Source organism: Tinamus guttatus, unplaced genomic scaffold, assembly GCF_059628265.1.
Source record: "Tinamus guttatus ecotype Peru unplaced genomic scaffold, ASM5962826v1 Tinamus_guttatus_pri_ptg001517l, whole genome shotgun sequence".
Taxonomy (NCBI): Eukaryota; Metazoa; Chordata; class Aves; order Tinamiformes; family Tinamidae; genus Tinamus; species Tinamus guttatus.
In genome coordinates this window covers 42313-59170 of record NW_028290051.1, presented here as the reverse complement: position 1 = coordinate 59170, position 16858 = coordinate 42313, and the positions used below count along the sequence as shown (strand labels likewise).

Sequence of the window (16858 nt, the reverse complement as noted above, 5' to 3'; positions counted from 1 at the left end):
GGCCCGCTTCCCTTCGGAATCCCCTCCGCGCCATCGCGATTCCCGCAAAAAATTCCAAGCGAAACACATGCACACGCCCCCCCCCCCAAAGCCGGATCGGCCACGGATCAACCTGGAAGGGAATCGGATGCTGCAAGCGGAGGATTACGCGTTATCCGCCGGGATGCCGCCCGACTCCGGCATTCCCGGCCCGGAGCGCGGCCCCGGCCGCCTGTTGTCACGGTGTTGTCACCCGGAGCGCCGCGTTCCCCCTCTCAATCTCTCTTCCGCAAACATTCCCATTACAAATCTCTATCTAGGTTTGAAATGTTTTATAGAATAAGACAATATTCTTCTTTTCAACAAACTTTAAAAAAAATTTACAGTTTTTCTTCTTTTTTTTGTCGTCTTTTTGTTTTTCCTCCTCCCGCTCCCTCCCTCTTTCCCCCCTCTTTCCCACCCCTTTCCCGGCTCTTTTCCCTCCCTCCCGCCCCCCCCCACCCCTCCCCGACAGCCCTGTTTTCCATTGGTTGTGTTTTGGGAAGCGGCGGCGGCTTCCCCGGGATGCGGCCGGTTGGGATTTCACCGGTATCCCTGGTATCCGTAGTAGTTCCTGTAGTATCGGTCTCTGTCCTGGTAGTAGTTCTGCCACTGGGGAAAAAAAAGGAGGAAAAGGGAAAATAGGGAGCGATGTGTGGGGGGGAAGCGGAAGGGTGCCGTGCGGCTCCGCGGTGTCCCGAAGGCTGGAATGCCGCCCTGGCGTTCCCGTCTGGGCTGGTGGCATGCGGAAAAGCGTGGCCGGGAATCAGGCCCAGGAAAGGGGGTGGAAATGGGGGGAAAAGGCCCAGGAAAGGGGGGAGGTGACGGGGGAAGGAGGGGCAAAAAAGGGGGGGGGGCACGGGGAGGGGGGGTGCGAGGGGGGGGCATGAAAGGGGCGGGGGGACACGGGGGGGGCAGCCACAAGGGGGGGCCCCCAAAACGGGGGGGGGGGGGCAGAAACGGGGGGGGGGCAGAAACGGGGGGGGGGCAGAAACGGGGGGGGGGGGCAGAAACGGGGGGGGGGCAGAAACGGGGGGGGGGCAGAAACGGGGGGGGGGGGCAGAAACGGGGGGGGGGGCAGAAACGGGGGGGGGGGCAGAAACGGGGGGGGGGGCAGAAACGGGGGGGGGGGGCAGAAACGGGGGGGGGGGCAGAAACGGGGGGGGGGGGCAGAAACGGGGGGGGGGGCAGAAACGGGGGGGGGGCAGAAACGGGGGGGGGGCAGAAACGGGGGGGGGGCAGAAACGGGGGGGGGGCAGAAACGGGGGGGGGGGGCAGAAACGGGGGGGGGGGGGGGCAGAAACGGGGGGGGGGGGGGCAGAAACGGGGGGGGCTGTTGCGCCCGCGGGCTGTACCTCGCGGTTGTACTGCCGGTAGTAGTCCCGGTATCTGTTGTACTCGTAGTCGCGCCCGTAGAAGCGGTCGTAGTCCCCTCGGTAGCGGTCGTAGAAGTTGCGGTAGCCCTGCGGGGACAGGCACGCTGCGTTCCCGATTTTCCCCATTTTCCCCATTTCTGGGGGGTTCCCGGACCCAAATCCACCCCCTGCAACTGGCTTGCTGCTTGGTGGGAGGGATCCGGGTGGAAAAAGCGTAAAAAGGTGTAAAAAAGTGAGTAAAGGCGTCAAAAAGGAGCGCGAAAAGGAGCCCAAAAAAGGCGTCAAAAAGGAGCGCGACGGGGCAAAAAAGGCGTCAAAAAGGAGCGCGACGGGGCAAAAAAAGGGGCACAACGGGGCAAAAAAGGGGCAAAAGGTGTAAAAAGGTGCAAAAAGGAGCGCGAAAAGCTGTTGAAGGAGCACAAAAAGGGGGAAAAAAAAGCGCGTGTAAAGGGGGAAAAAGCGCGTGTAAAATGAATGAAAAAAGGTGTAAAAAAGGTGTAAAAAAAGCACAAAAGAGTTAAGCGTAAAAAAGTGTTAAAAAGTGTAAAAAAGGTGTACAAAGGTGTAAAAAGGTGTGAAAAAGGAGTTCGAAGGCAGGGCTGTGCACTCACCCCGCGGTTTCCAGGCTGGCCCCAGTACTGCTGCTGCCCGTAGACCCGGTTGTCGTAACCTCGGCGCTGCCCCCCAACTGCAAGGGAAAACGGGATGAGCGATCCGCATGGATTCTGTGCCGAAAACGGCCGGATTGGCCCCAAAGCGGCGCCCGCGGAGCCTCACCGTAGCCCTGGCCGCGGTTGCGGTTCTGGCGGTTCCGCTTGTTGCGGTTATTGCGACGGTTCGCCCGTTTCTCCGAAGGGGGAAGCAGTTTTCTGGCCTCCTCCTTGTATTTGGTGACCAGGGGCTGGGCCTCCTCCTTGCTGAGCTCCCCATAAATGACTTCATCCAAATAATCGTTCTTTTCCGGCAGGGAATAATTCGCTACGGAGAAAACGACGGGAAAAATCCGTCAAGCAACAGGCGCTTCCCGGTGTTCCCCCACGCACAACCGGTGGTACAAACCCCCAGGATGGGGGTGGTTTCCAGCCCCACCTCTCATTTCCAGCATCACCGACTCCGGGACGTCCTCCCCTTCGGCTTCTTTCCGCAATTCCAGCCTCTTTTTCCAGTCTTCCTCGTTGGGAACGATGACGACCACCTTGCGGGAGAAGCCCTTGAAGGCAAGCAGCTTCCGGCGCTGCCCGGAGTTGTACACGTTGCACTGGGGGAAAAAGAGGGAAAAAGGGGGTTTTAGGGGGGAAAAATGGGGTTTTCGGGATGCGAGGGGTATCCCGCATCCCAAAAAAATCTCTGGTTGCGGATACCTGGTCCAGGATGAAGTTTCTTTTGGCTCTGGGAGCGATCTGAACCAGCTTGCTAAGGCACTGAGCAGCTTGCTGGATTAACAGGTCTCTGCTCTTGGCATCCAGTTCCTCCACGTCGGGGCCTGTCGTCTTCCAGCGGGAAAAGCAGAGGGAAACGGGGGAGAAAAAGCAGGTTTTGGTCACCCCGACACCCCTGCGGTTTTGCCTCCTTTTCCAGGCAAAATCTGCGGCCTGGGGTTCCCAAAAAAGCTCAGAAAGAGGGAAAATTCCCCCCTTTTGCTCTCCGAGCGGTGCAACAGTCGCACTTGTGAGCGGATCCCTTTTTTTGGGGTCTTTCTCCGACGGTTGTTCCCGGTGTGGTGGGCACCTACCCTCATTTGATGGAGAACAGTCTCCGTTCCCAAAATGTTGTAGCGCTTCTCCCGGTTGTCCTCGGCGTGCTTCCGCGCCCACTGGGTCTTCCCGGATCCCGGCAGCCCGACCATCAGCAGCACCTCGGGATGGGAAAAAAGCACAGCCGGAATGTTGACAGGAGGACAACAGGCGGCCGGCTACAGGCGGAAACACTGGGATGAAGCCTCCTACCTCGCACTCCTCCGTGGTTTTGGGCGGAAGCGGCGTGCGCACGCGGTCTTCCGCGGGAACGGCGTGGATGAACACGAATTCCTCCGGCACCGGGAACAGCGGCTGCTCCATCTGGCCGAAGTTGAGCTCCACGACGCAGTTTTTGCACAGGACGTGGGGCAGGAGCGCCCGGCACGCCAGGGCCTCCTTGGGAACGCGGAACGCCACCCCCACGTCGGCGCCGTTCTTGGAAAACGACAGCTCCACTTCCTCGGCGGGCTCGAAATTCTGGGATTATGGCAAGAAAAAAAGGCATTTGCAGGAAAAATGGGGGTTTTGCAGCCAGAGGGACCCTGCGGTCTCCTCCAGGGCTTTCTCCGCATCATTTTTCCTTTCTCCCAGCTGTTTTGGGGTTAATTTTCCCTGCTTTTCCCACTTCCCAGCCCAGTTTTCCGCTACGGCACTTACAGCCAAGCAGCCAGCTCTTTTGGGGTTCATTTTCCCTCCTTTTCCCACTTCCCAGCCCAGTTTTCCGCTACGGCACTTACAGCCAAGCAGCCAGCTCTTTTGGGGTTCATTTTCCCTCCTTTTCCTGCTTCCCAGCCCGGTTTTCCGCTACGGCACTTACAGCCAAGCAACCAGCTGTTTTAGGGTTAATTTTCCCGCTTTATTCCCTCCTTTTCCCGCTTCCCAGCCCGGTTTTCCAGCAGAGCAGCCAGCTCTTTTGGGGTTCATTTTCCCTCCTTTTCCTGCTTCCCAGCCCGGTTTTCCGCTACGGCACTTACAGCCAAGCAACCAGCTGTTTTAGGGTTAATTTTCCCGCTTTATTCCCTCCTTTTCCCGCTTCCCAGCCCGGTTTTCCAGCAGAGCAGCCAGCTCTTTTGGGGTTCATTTTCCCTCCTTTTCCTGCTTCCCGGCCCATTTTTCCAGCAAAGCAGCCAGCTGTTTTGGGGTTCAGTTTCCCTCCTTTTCCCCGCTTCCCAGCCTGTTATTCCGGCAAAGCAGCCAGCTGTTTTGGAGTTCATTTTCCCTCCTTTTCCCACTTCCCAGCCCGTTATTCCGGCAAAGCAGCCAGCTGTTTTGGGGTTCATTTTCTCTCCTTTTCCCACTTCCTGGCCCGGTTTTCCAGCAAAGCAGCCAGCTCTTTCGGGGTTCATTTTCCCTCCTTTTCCCGCTTCCCGGCCCGGTTTTCCAGCAAAGCAGCCAGCTCTTTCAGGGTTCATTTTCCCTCCTTTTCCTGCCTTCCCGGCCCGGTTTTCCAGCAAAGCAGCCAGCTCTTTTGGGGTTCATTTTCCCTGTTTTTCCCGCTTCCCGGCCCAGTTTTCCAGCAAAGCAGCCAGCTGTTTTGGGGTTACATTTCCGTGCTTTTCCCGCTTCCCAGCCCGGTTTTCCGCTATGGCACTTACCGCAAAGCATCCGATCACGTCGCTCTCCCCGAAGGGCTCCCCGAATCCCTCGAAGTGGCCGTTTTCCACCTTGAGCCCTCGGCCGTCGTAGCCGTAGGAAAACTCGTCCTCCCCTGGGATAGGGAAGAGGGGATGGACGGGGCTTCCCGCGCGCTCCGAGCGACATCCCGGCTCCGAGCCCCCTTACCCAGCTGCGAGCGGGAGAAATCCACGGACCAGCCGACGCGGAAAAGCGGGACCTCGGTGCTGCCCTCCTTCACAGGGAGATACTGCGTCACCTGCGGAGAGGAGGCGGCCGGTCGCGTTGTTGCTACAGCCCGACTGTTTCTATCGGATGTTAACAGCGCTTTCTAAGCCTGTTCCTTCGGAATCAGCCGGAAATCGGCCTGTTTTCCCCTTCTTTCCCCATCTCCACGCTGCCAATCCCAAGTGTTTTCCCTTTCCCAGCCTGTGGTGGCTCCCAACACCCTAACAGCCCCACGACCGCAACAGGCGCCGGGATACAAGCGAACTTCAACCCCGCTCCGGAGCTCATCCCACCTTGGCCTCGAAGCAGATTTTCCCCTTGGTGACTCCGTGGGTGCTCCTCGCTCCGGACCAAAGATTCGGGAATTTCTCAAAGAAGAGCGGCTGTCCTCCGTAGCGATCCTTGCTGGCTTTGAAGTGGAGGTCGGAAGTATCTGCGGAAGAGGAGGTCGGTTTCGGCTAAATCCCCGTCATCCAACCCCAAAACACTCATTTTTTGGTCCCGTTTTTCCAATTTGTCAACGGTTCCGTTACTGGCTGGCTCCGAGGACCACGCGACGCTGTCCTGTTGTTGCCCACCCACCCTACAATGTGTCTCCGGTTGTCCCCGCACACCCTGCCGATGTAACACGGGGCGGTTTCACACAAACTCGGTCCTCCGGCGCCTTGTGGCACCGACAGCCCCACGCACACTCGGCCATGGGGACAACCGCTTCCTCCGGGTGACACCCAAGTGTCACCCGCACTCAACAGGAGTAAATTGGGGTCACCATCACGTACAGGTATCCAGGATGACGACTGTTTCGTCATCGTCTTCTCTCGGTTCCTCTTCCGGTGGAGGGGGAGACTTGGACCTGTGAAGGGGGAACAACGTGAGACAGAGGCAACAGTCGGCAGCAGACTGTAAAAAAACCCCCGTCGCCTCCGAGTGACAAAACCGTCTGTTCCGGCCCCGTATTCCTGAGGGTTGTTTAAACAAGGAGCCGCTTGTCCAACCGAATCCGGGCTTCCCAAGGGAAAAGGGAGAGGGAAATCCGGGGATTTGTGTCCCGCTCACCGGCTGTTGTAGGCTTCCTCCCGGAATTCGTAGTACGCGCGGCCGTGCTCGTCCTTCTCGTCGCGCTGCCGCTTGAGCCCCCTCCGCTCCGCGTCGGAGCCGGCCGCTTTCGACTTGTCGTCCTCATCCGCTGGGAAAAAGGGACGGAAAACACCCCTTTTAGCGGCCAAAAAGCCCCAGAACTCACCTCAAAGCAGCCGTGTCCATCTCGGCCGATCCCGAGGCCTCGCGGTGTCCGTGAAAAGGCGTTTTTCCGCTTTGGGAATGGGCTTTCGGCGCTGCCGGAGCTCGGATGCTCCGGAGTTTCGGCTCCGTCTCCTTCCTGCTCACGGGGGTTTGGGATGAGCGGGAGGAAACGTCACGTTTGAGAAGTAAAATTCCACACACTGGGAATGGGGAGATGCCCAAAAACGGGGAGATGCTCAAAAACTGGTAGATACTCAAAAACTGGTACCCCAAAACTGATAGATACCCAAAAACTGGTATTTAAAACCTGATAAGATACTCAAAAACTGGTAGATACTCAAAGTTTGGTACCCCAAAACTAATAGATATTCAAAAACTGGTATCCCAAAACTAATAGATACTCAAAAACTCATATTCAAAAGCTGATAGATATTCAAAAACTGATATTTAAAAGCTCATAGATACTCAACAACTGGTAGATACTCAAAAATTGGTACCCAAAAACTAATAGATATTCAAAACCTGATACTCAAAAACTAATATATACTCATAAACTCATATTCAAAAGCTGATAAGACATTTAAAAACTCATATTCTAAACCTAACAAATATTCAAAAATTGATATTCAAAAAATGATATTTAAAAACTAACAGATGCTCAAAAACTAATAGATATTCAAAAAATGACACTCAAACTAATAGACATTCAAGAACTGGTATTGAAAAACTGATAGATATTCAAGAATTGATATTTAAAAACTACTTAGAGGTTCAAAAATTGATACTCAAAACCTGATAGATAATCAAAAACTGACATTTAAAAATCTCATATTTAAAATCTGATATTTAAAACCTGATATTCAAAAACTGATACTTAAAAACTAAGAGATGTTCAAAACCTAATAAACGTTCAAAAATTGGCATCCAAAACTGACAAACATTCTAAAATTGATATCCAAAATGATAAATATTCAAGCACTAATAGATATTCAAACACTAATAGATACTCAAAAACTCGTATTTAAATAACTGGCAGTTTCTCACAAACCAACAGATACTCAAAAACTGATATTCAAAACCTGATACCCAAAAATTGATATTTAAAGCTGATAGAGATTCAAAAACTAATAGATATCCAAAAACTGATATCCAAAAGTCATACTCAAAAACTAATAAATATTCAAAAACTGGTATTTAAAAACAGATAGTTACTCACAAAGCAATAGATACTCAAAAACTGATATCCAATAATTGATACTCAAAACCTAATAGATATTCAAAAACTGGTATTTAAAAACTAATAAATACTCAAAAACTGATATATGCTCAAAAGCTGATATTCAAAACTAACAGATATTCCCAGCCTGATGGATATTCCCAGCCTGACGGATATTTGGCGCTACAGAAGCCATCGGAGCCGGGGTATCCGCTCTATTCCCAATCCCGTTCGCCCGGAGGGCTCCGGCCGCGCTCTCCGACCGGGATCGCGCTCGGATCTCCCTTCGGAGAGGGGAATTTCACATCCGGATTCCCCCCAAATTGGGTTCAACATCCACTAATTAAATAATAACAGCGGAGGGGCCGGATAGCAGGATCCCAAACTTCTCTCCTAAGCTCCAAACCAGCAGGAAAACGCAAAATTCCCTTTTTTCCCCCCTATTATTCAACAAATAAAAAAAAATACCATCATCTAATGCTGGAATCGGACATGTCCCCTCTGTGTTTCCGTGTTTTCCAAAGCCCGGAAGCAGGGAATTGTTATTCCGGGGGTTAGTTCCTATTCCAGCAAGCGGCGGAACCGCCGGGCGCGAAGCATCGCGCCCGCACGTGGCTTCCGAAAACAAAAACACCAAAACCCCCGGAATTACAACAAAAAAAAACCCGCCGTAACAAAACCCGCTCTCTTTTTGAGAGGAAATTTCGCTTTTCTCAGCCCCAAATCGTGAAAAATAAAAAATTCCTAAAAAAGAAGGATTTTGCCACGTTTTTGAGGCACAGATTTGCATTTACAGCTTGACATCTTGCAGCTTCCTAACGAGAAAAACAGACTGAAATCCAATAATTTTGTTGCTGTAAATGTTCCTCACTCCGGAGTTTTCCCTGCTTAAAGGTAATTCCTTCCCTCCCATGCAGCAGCTGCCGCTCTCCAAGGGAAATTTGGGAGTTTTTCCTTGGAATTCTCCGCTCGGCATCCCGTTAACACAAACCGTTTCCTCGTTTCATTCTCACTCGCTGCAACTCTGGAAGCTGGAAGTGTTTTCCATGCCAACACCGGTCTATTTTCATGGTTTTAAGCAATGGGATGAAAAGGAAAGCCGTCAAAATCTCGGAAATCGCACGGCATTGAGGATTTAAGGGATTTTCCCCCCAAAAGTAGCCTGTGTCACGGGGGGATCCGTATGAGCTCCGAGGTGGGAAAAGAGCTGGAAAAGAAACAGTGCCCTGGCGTGGATGGGGGTAAAGCTGCCTTGTTGGGAATCATGTGGCGATGGAAAAGTGGAAGTTTGGGGGATCCAGGATGCAAAGGGGAATGTCAGGGTGTTAAGGACACTCAGGGGGGACGTGTAGGGGACAGCGGGGGGCTCAAAAGGGTGAAAATAGGGGAAAAAATTGGGAAGGAAATGGTACCGGGAGGCCCCGAGCGCGACCCCCTCCGTGTGTGGGACCGGGAATGCAAAGGGGAGCGGAAAACGGCGGAAAAGGGCCAGGATGGCGGAGGCTCCTCACCGGCCTGCGGGCCTTCCTCCTCCTCCTCCTCCTTGGCCTCGGCGGCGGCGGCTTCATCGTCCCCGCTCGGCCCTTCCTCGGGCGGCCGCTCGGCGCCGTTGACGCCGCTGCCGGTGGCGGCCTCGGCCGGTGGTTCCGGCTGCTCCGGTGGCTGCTCCTCCTCCTCCGGTACCGGCTCCGCCGCCGCCGCCGTTTCCACGGGAGCCTCTTCCTCCTCCTCCTCCTCTTCCTCCTCCTCCTCCGGGGGGCCGGACGGGGCCGCCTCCGCCTCGCCGGGGGCCGCCGCCGTCTCCGCGGCCGCCGCCGCCTCCTCCTCGTCGGCCAGCAGCGCTTCCTCGTCCTCCTCCTCCTCCTCCTCTTCCTCCTCCTCCTCCTCTTCCTCGTCGCCGCCGGGGTGATGCGGGGACGGGCCCGTTTCGCCCGCGCAGGCCCCGGGCCCGGTGGTGGCGGCGGCGGCGCCGGCGGCGGCGGCGCCGCCTCCTTCCTCAGGCCCGGCCGCCAACATCTCGGCGTCCAGGGCCTCCTGGAGCCGCTGCGCCAGCTCCACCTTGAGGCCGCGCGAGTCGAGGCCGCGGCGGCCCAGCTCGGCCCGCAGCTCGGTCACCTTCAGCCGCTTCACGTCCATGGCGACGGCGGGAGCGGGGAAGGGAGGGAGGGAAAAGGGGGGGGAAAAGGGGAGGGAAGGGGGGGGGGAAGCGGAAGCGAGGGCGCGCGTGAGGCGGTGGCGGCGGCGCCCAGGCCCGAGCGGCGCCGGGAAACGGGGACGGGGCGGGGGGGGAAAGGGGGAGGAGGCGGGAAGAGGCGGCGCCTGCGCGGCGGGAACGCGGTGATGGAGGAGGAGGAGGAGGAGGAGGAGGATGGGGGCGGGGAGGAAGCGCGGAGGAACCGAGCGCCCGGGGCCCTGCCCGCCCCTCCAGCCGCCGCCGCCGCCGCCGCCGCCCTCCCGCGCCGCGACTGCGCCTGCGCCGCCGCCCCCGGCCGCCGCGCCGCGCCTGCGCGCTGCGCCTGCGCGCCGCCCGCCCGCCGCCACTGCGCGTGCGCGCGCCGCCGCCGCCCGCCTCCCCCCCCCGCGCAGCCGCGCCGCTGCGCATGCGCGCGGCGCCCGCCGGCGCCTTTGCCCCCTCCCTCCCGGGTCCCGCCGAGCTGCGCATGCGCGCGACGGGCGGACGCCGCTGCCCCCCCCGCCGCCTTCTTGCTGCGCATGCGCAGTTGGTGCCTTCCTGCACCTCCAATCTGCCTCTTCCCGCTCCGCGTGGGGGGGGGGGCTTTGCCCGCCTCATTTTGCTGTTTTTTTTTCCTTCTTTTTTGTGGGGGGAAGGACTTGACTCTCTGCGCCACCCACCGTGGCCCGACTGCGCATGCGCGTGCCCCCCCCCCCGCGCTATGGCGCCTGCGCAGTGGCGGCGCCCCCCTGTTTCCGCATGCGCAATGGTGCCTCCCCCCGTTCTCCCCCCTCCCACCCGCCCGACGACGTCATCGCCACAGACGTGCGCAACAACCCGCTCGCGCGGCGCGGGAGCCCCGCCCACCCAATTTTCCCATTGGTCAGGCTCCGGCCTATGGCAAGGCGGCGGGGACGCGGCCGGCTCTATTCTGCCTAGCGACGGGGCCAGAGCTGCCTTCTTATTGGCTGCTGGGCGTGAAGCGCGCGGCGCTGCACCCATCGCCCCGCCCTCCTTCTCCACTTCTCTTCCCGCCTCAGGGGCCGGGGCAGCCATTTTGTCGCTGCCGCTGAGGCGCGTGAGGCGCCGGGGAGGCTGCGCCGCCGCCATGAGGGGAAATCGGGGCGGCAGGCCACAATTGTCGGGCTCGTGGAAGCGCCAACGCCACCGGGGTAATGACCGCGACGTTGCGTGAACGGCGCTCGAACCCTGATGCCCGTCAGTTTAAATAAATAGTAAAGTCAGTTTCTCTTCGGATTGACTCCGAAGCAGAAGCGTTTATGGGCATGGCTCATTATTTGGAGCTTCAGATGCGTCTCCCCACGCACGTGAAATTACACAGGGAGAGCTCATAGGTTTAATAGCTTTGTTTCACTCCAATTTAGGTCAGGGTGGGAATGGTGCACTTTTTACTCCCTAAAACATTAGAATTTTGCAGGAGCTTTATGGGTGCAGGGAAAAGCAAGGCCATAAGGCCCCTTCTGCTTATTTTGGCTGTTACTTGCCCCCAAAACTGATGTAAAAACATGCTCCCTCATCATCAAAAACTCCTAAAACACCTTTTGAAACCAGGTACTGTTTTGGGCCGCAAACCTCACTTATTTTCCTGAATATTATGCACCTCTATTTAGTGGACAACACAAAAATCATTATACGGATTTGGCCCTTCTCCTCTAGAATTAAATAGAATTGATAGAATTTAATTCTTAAATTTATTAATTTTTATTTTAATTTAAGTTTTAATCAGGAAATTTAAAGCGCCTGAGGTTTATTTAACCTGCTGTGCACAGAATGAGCAGGAAGGAATAAAAGTACCAGAGCCCATTAGGGTTAATATGAAACCACCCAGTTTTCCAGCCGGGATGGACTGGGAAATCCCGGTCCTGGGAGAGCTCCGGAATGCACTGGATACCCCCAGCATCCACTGACTGTTCCTGGACCGGTGGATGCGGCATTCCCAGCTTTGTCACTCCTTGATTCCATCCTCATCCGTTAGGAGATCCCCGAGCAGCCCAGGAATCCCAGCTTGGCCTTGGCACGCGGATGGGACGAATTCCACAAGGAAAACTGGAGCCAGAGGCTCCCGCGGTGGCATTTAATGCCCAGGATGAGGCCACCCGGTGCCACCACTGTGGAGCCTCGCAGGCCGGAAGGGCCGGTTCATATCGGCTCCTTGAAGGGGGGAGCGGATGGAAAAACCGCAGGAATCCATGGGAAAAGCGAGGCCGGACTCCCGGCACGCGGAAACATCCGTTGCCCAGAGCCATTTGTGCTCCGTGGGGATGTCAGCCTCGGAATTGCAGCGGTCAACGGTCGGGATGCACCAGGGGTGTCCGCGGGGTCCCGTCCTCTTTTCTGCCGCCATTCCTGCCCCTCGGGAGAGCCTGTCCCGGTGGAGGCCTGTTGGGAACAAGCGGAGAGTGAGGCTGAAGACCCCGGGATAACGGTGGGAGCTGGGCCGGGTCTCCATGGCAACAGTCTCCATGGCAACGGCGCTTCCGAGGGTGATGGCTTCCATGGCGACGCCCCGGACATGGCGGCGGCCTCGGGCAGAGGGGCCGCTTTTGAACGGGTCACGTGGACGGCGGCTCTTGTTCCATTGGCTGCCGAGGGAGGAGCACGCCCCCAAGGGGCGGGGCAAGCGGAGGCACGCCCCCTGCTGCAATCCGTCAGGGTGGTTCCGTTCGGTACCGCCAACTTCTGGGTTCGGTTCTGTTTTCGACCATTGAAGATTCCTCCCGGAGGAGGGCACCGTTCCCGGAGGTACTGCAATACCGGGACGATGCGCGGAGCGGAGGGAGCAAGCTCCGGATCCAACTCCCAGGCCCAAAAATCCGTTTAATATAAAGTCCTCTCATCGAGGACGTATCAGATATTAAACTGATAAGAACAGATACTACACTTGATCTTAGCCAAAAGGCCGAGAAGCGATACCGAAATTTGGGCCCCTGCAACGCCTCCCCATGCTGCACGGATACCTAGGACACGGTCACGGCCGTCCCGTGGCCGTTACTCCCGATTCTCGCCCCTGGTTCCGCTCCCCACCGATCCCTCCCCACGACACCGGGCTCCGCTCCCCGGTTTCGACCCGAACGGCGCCGTTCTCCCGCCGATCACGCTTCCCGGCGTCCCTTTCGGCTCCATAAATGTCTTATTTGCATCCCCCCGCCCCTCGATTGCCAACCGCCCCGCCCCCCGTAGAGGCACCGCCCATTGCCCCTCTTCCGCGCTCCTCCCCCCGCTCATTTGCGTTTCTCGCCCCCGGTTCCGCTCCCCGCCGGTTCCGGCCCCAACGTCCCCCCGTTCTTCGCCCGCGCGACCCCGACCGGCGCCGTTTTCCCCCCGCCTCCCGCTCCCGTCATCCCCCGCCGCTGCTGATTTGCATGTCCCCGCCCAGCGCGGCCTCGCCGTCCCCGCCCGCGGCGCGGCCTTCGCGCGGCCCCGCCCCTCCGCGGGCCGCGCCGCCATGGCGGAGCGGGAGGAGCGGCGCTTCGTGGAGCTGCCGCGGGACTCGCTGCGGCTCCTGGCCGAGAGCGCCGGGCTGGAGCTCTCGGACGAGGTGGCGGCGCTGCTGGCCGAGGACGTCTGCTACCGCCTGCGGGAGGCCGCGCAGGTACGAGCCGCCCCCGCGGCGGCCCGGGGCGGCCTCCCCGCTGCCGGGAGCGCCGGGGCCGCCGCGAGCGCTGCCGCCCGCAGAACAGCTCGCAGTTCCTCAAACACACGCGGCGGCGGCGCCTCACGGCCGAGGATTTCAACCGGGCGCTGCGCTGGAGCAACGTGGAGGTGAGCGGGGCGGGAGCGGCGCCGCGGCCGGGAGCGGGGCCGGGAGCGGGAGCGGCGCCGGTAACGGGGCCCGGCGCAGGCCGTGTGCGGGCACGGCTCGGCCGAGGCGCTGCCGGTGCGGCCGCTCAAGGAGGGCGAGCTCTACTTCGCCGAGGAGCGCGAGGTCAACCTGGCCGAGCTGGCGCTGGCCACCAACATCCCCAAGGGATGCGCCGAGACGGCCGTGAGAGGTGGGAGCCGCGGGGAGCCGGGAGGAGGGAGCGGGGACGGGGCGGGATGCGGGGAGGGACCGGGCGGGATGCAGGCGGGATTGGGGATGGGATGCAGGCAGGATCCAGGCGGGATGCAGGCGGGATGCGGACGGGATTGGGGATGGGATGCAGGCAGGATCCAGGGAGGATGCAGGCGGGATGCGGACGGGATTGGGGATGGGATGCAGGCAGGATCCAGGTGGGATTGGGGATGGGATCCAGGCGGGATCCAGGTGGGATGCAGGTGGGATTGGGGATGGGATGCAGGTGGGATTGGGGATTGGATGAAGGCGAGATGCAGGCGGGATTGGGGATGGGATGCAGGCAGGATCCAGGCGGGATGCAGGCGGGATGCGGACGGGATTGGGGATGGGATGCAGGCGGGATGCGGACGGGATTGGGGATGGGATGCAGGCAGGATCCAGGTGGGATGCAGGCGGGATGCAGGCGGGATAGGGGATGGATGCAGGCAGGATCCAGGCGGGATTGGGGATGGGATGCGGGCGGAATGCAGGCAGGATTGGTGATGGGATCCAGGCAAGATCCAGATGGGATGCAAGCGGGATTGGAGATGGGATCCAGGCAGGATCCAGGCGGGATGCAGGCGGGATTGGGGATGGGATGTGGGCAGGATCCAGGCGGGATTGGGGATGGGATGTGGGCAGGATCCAGGCGGGATTGGGGATGGGATGTGGGCAGGATCTAGGCGGGATTGGGGATGGGATGCAGGCAGGATCCAGGCGGGATCCAGGCGGGATCCAGGCGGGATTGGGGATGGGATGCAGGCAGGATCCAGGTGGGATGCAGGCAGGATCCAGGCGGGATTCGGGATGGGATCCAGGCAGGATCCATGCGGGACGCGGGTGGGATTGGGGATGGGATGCAGGCAGGATCCAGGCGGGATGCAGACGGGATTGGGGATGGGATGCAGGCGGGATAGGGAATGGGATGCAGGTGGGATTGGGGTTGGGATCCAGGCGGGATGCAGGCAGTGCTGGGACGCCACACAAGCCTCCCCGGAGCCGGATCCGGTCGGGACGCGGCCGCCCCAGGGCCCCCGGCCCATCCCTGCCCACCCCCTGCCCGCAGTGCACGTCTCCTACCTGGACGGGAAGGGCAACGTGGAGCCGCAGGGAGCTGGTAGGTGACACCGGCCCCGCGGGGGAGGCGGCGGCAGCGGCGGGGGACGGTGCCGGCGGCGGCAGCGCCCTGACCCGCCGCCCCGGCAGTGCCCAGCGCCGTGTCGGCGCTGAGCGACGACCTGCTCAAGTACTACCAGCTGGTGACGCGCGCGGTGCTGGGTGACGACCCCCAGCTCATGAAGGTGGGCGCTGCCCTTCGGGGACGGGGGGGGGGACTCGGCGGGGGGGCGAGGACGCCGCTGTCACCACTGCTGTCCCCTCCCAGGTGGCCCTGCAGGACCTTCGGAGCAACTCCAAGATCGCGGCGCTGCTGCCCTACTTCGTCTACGTGGTCAGCGGGGTGAGCGAGGGGGCGCAGGGGGACGAGGGGCCGCGCGGCCGCGGGGGGTCGGTGACACCGGCGCCGTCCCCGCGGGCCGCAGGTGAAATCGGTGAGCCACGACCTGGAGCAGCTGCACCGGCTGCTGCACGTGGCGCGGAGCCTCCTGCACAACCCCTACGTGTGCCTGGGCCCCTACGTGCGCAGCTTGGTGGCCAGCGTCACCTACTGCGTCCTCGAGCCCCTGGCCGCCTCCATCAACCCCCTGAACGACCACTGGACGCTGCGCGACGCCGCCGCGATGCTGCTCGGCCGCATCTGCTGGTGAGGAAAGGGGGGAAACGGGGGGACGCGGGGTCAGGGGGGCGTCCGCGGAGAGCCCGGGGCGTCCCCCTCGCTGTCCCCGTCCCCGCGCAGGACGCACGGCGACCTGGTGAGCGGCCTCTACCAGCAGATCCTGCTGGCGCTGCAGAAGGTGCTGGCGGACCCCGTGCGCCCGCTCTGCTCCCACTACGGCGCCGTGGTCGGGCTGCACGCGCTGGGCTGGAAGGTGACGGGGCCGGCGGGTGACGGCGGCGGGGCCGGCGGGTGACAGCGGCGCCGCGTCACCCCGTGCCACGTCCCTCCCCACGCAGGCGGTGGAGCGGGTGCTGTACCCGCAGCTGGGTGCGTACTGGGGGGGGCTGCAGGCCGTGCTGGACGATTATTCCGTCTCCAACGCCCAAGTGAAGGCGGACGGGCACAAGGTCTACGGCGCCATCCTGGTGAGCAGGGGACGGGCCTGGGCGGGGGGACAAGGGGACAGGGGCTGGTGTCACCATCCCTGTGTCCCCCGCCCCGTGCAGGTGGCAGTGGAGCGGCTGCTCAAGATGAAGGCGGAGGGCGGCGCCGGCAGCGCCGACGCGGTGCCGCTGCGCGACATGTACCGGCAGCTCTACGACTTCTTCGGCGACAGCCTCGCGCCGCGCTTCGGCACCGGGTACCGGCCCGCGGCCGCGGCCGCCGTCCCCCGGCGCCCCCCCGGCAGCCCCGAGGCGCCGGTGCCGGACGGGGACGGGGCCGGCGCGGCGGGGCCGGCGGCCGCCCGCAAGATGCCGCAGCTGACGGCGAGCGCCACGGTGAGCCCCCGCGACGAGGGCAGCCCGCGGGCCCCGGCGCGCGGCGCCGCCCTGCCCCGCGCCCGCGCCGCCCCCCGGCAGAGCGGCCACCGTCCCGGCGTCCGCGACGCCTTCCCCAAGAGCCGCCCGGCCCCTCGGCCGGCCCCGCGCTTCGACTTCGTCATCGCCGGGCACCAGGCGGGACGGCGCTGCCGCGGCCGCCTCTTCCAGACCTGCTTCCCGCAGCACCACGGGCCCGGCCACGTCTCCCGCTACGCCCAGAAGCTGCCCGTGATCGGGCGCGCGGTGCCGCGGGCGCCGCGCCGCTGGGCCCGCTCCGAGTATTCCCTGGCCTTGCCGCTTTGACGGGGCGGCGACGGGACGGGACGCGGCGGGGAAAGGCGGCTGGAAATGGGATGCGTCCCGGCGTGCGGTGCCTGGTGTTAATAAAAAAGGGCTGCTGTGGAGGAAGGAGGAGTCGTTCCCTCATGTGGCAACGCGGTGGGGACAGGGACGAGTCATGGGAATGAACTGGGAATCGCACAGAGCTCTGGAAAATCCAGGTCAAACAGAGCTGCTGCCAGAGGGAACGGGGAGGGCAGAATTCCCCTCTCTGGGGTGGATCTGCAGCAATGGCTATTTCTCCGAGAAGAAACGGGAAAA

The 16858-nt window shown here is 60.7% G+C and overlaps 2 protein-coding genes and 1 non-coding gene across 4 annotated transcripts; 1 reads left to right on the top strand and 2 right to left on the bottom strand.

The window, feature by feature from the left end:
- Window positions 1–555: 555 nt before the first annotated feature.
- HNRNPUL2 (heterogeneous nuclear ribonucleoprotein U like 2) lies at window positions 556–9591 on the bottom strand. Its single transcript, XM_088539240.1, is given in 16 exon segments — window positions 556–630; window positions 1374–1481; window positions 2006–2082; window positions 2172–2181; window positions 2183–2293; window positions 2296–2372; window positions 2484–2673; window positions 2675–2884; window positions 3127–3249; window positions 3341–3607; window positions 4726–4838; window positions 4913–5003; window positions 5266–5405; window positions 5752–5825; window positions 6029–6158; window positions 8942–9591. Coding segments are annotated over 16 exon segments (2415 nt in total). The 5' UTR covers window positions 9567–9591; the 3' UTR covers window positions 556–561.
- Window positions 9592–12344: 2753 nt separating this feature from the next.
- Window positions 12345–12535, bottom strand: LOC148590280 (U2 spliceosomal RNA). Its single transcript, XR_015914334.1, has one exon. It is a non-coding gene; the product is annotated as a U2 spliceosomal RNA (small nuclear RNA).
- A 534-nt stretch (window positions 12536–13069) lies between these two features.
- LOC148590279 (TAF6-like RNA polymerase II p300/CBP-associated factor-associated factor 65 kDa subunit 6L) lies at window positions 13070–16565 on the top strand. Of its 2 annotated transcripts, XM_088539238.1 has the most exons (10): window positions 13070–13216; window positions 13300–13386; window positions 13466–13616; window positions 14727–14777; window positions 14867–14961; window positions 15045–15119; window positions 15202–15422; window positions 15516–15648; window positions 15734–15862; window positions 15944–16565. In XM_088539238.1, exons 1-10 carry the CDS (start codon window positions 13070–13072, stop codon window positions 16559–16561), a joined length of 1707 nt encoding a protein of 568 aa, XP_088395364.1. In that variant the 3' UTR covers window positions 16562–16565. The 2 variants fall into 2 exon arrangements, with proteins under 2 accessions (XP_088395364.1, XP_088395363.1); XM_088539237.1 differs by having other exon boundaries at window positions 15734–16565.
- Window positions 16566–16858: the final 293 nt, after the last annotated feature.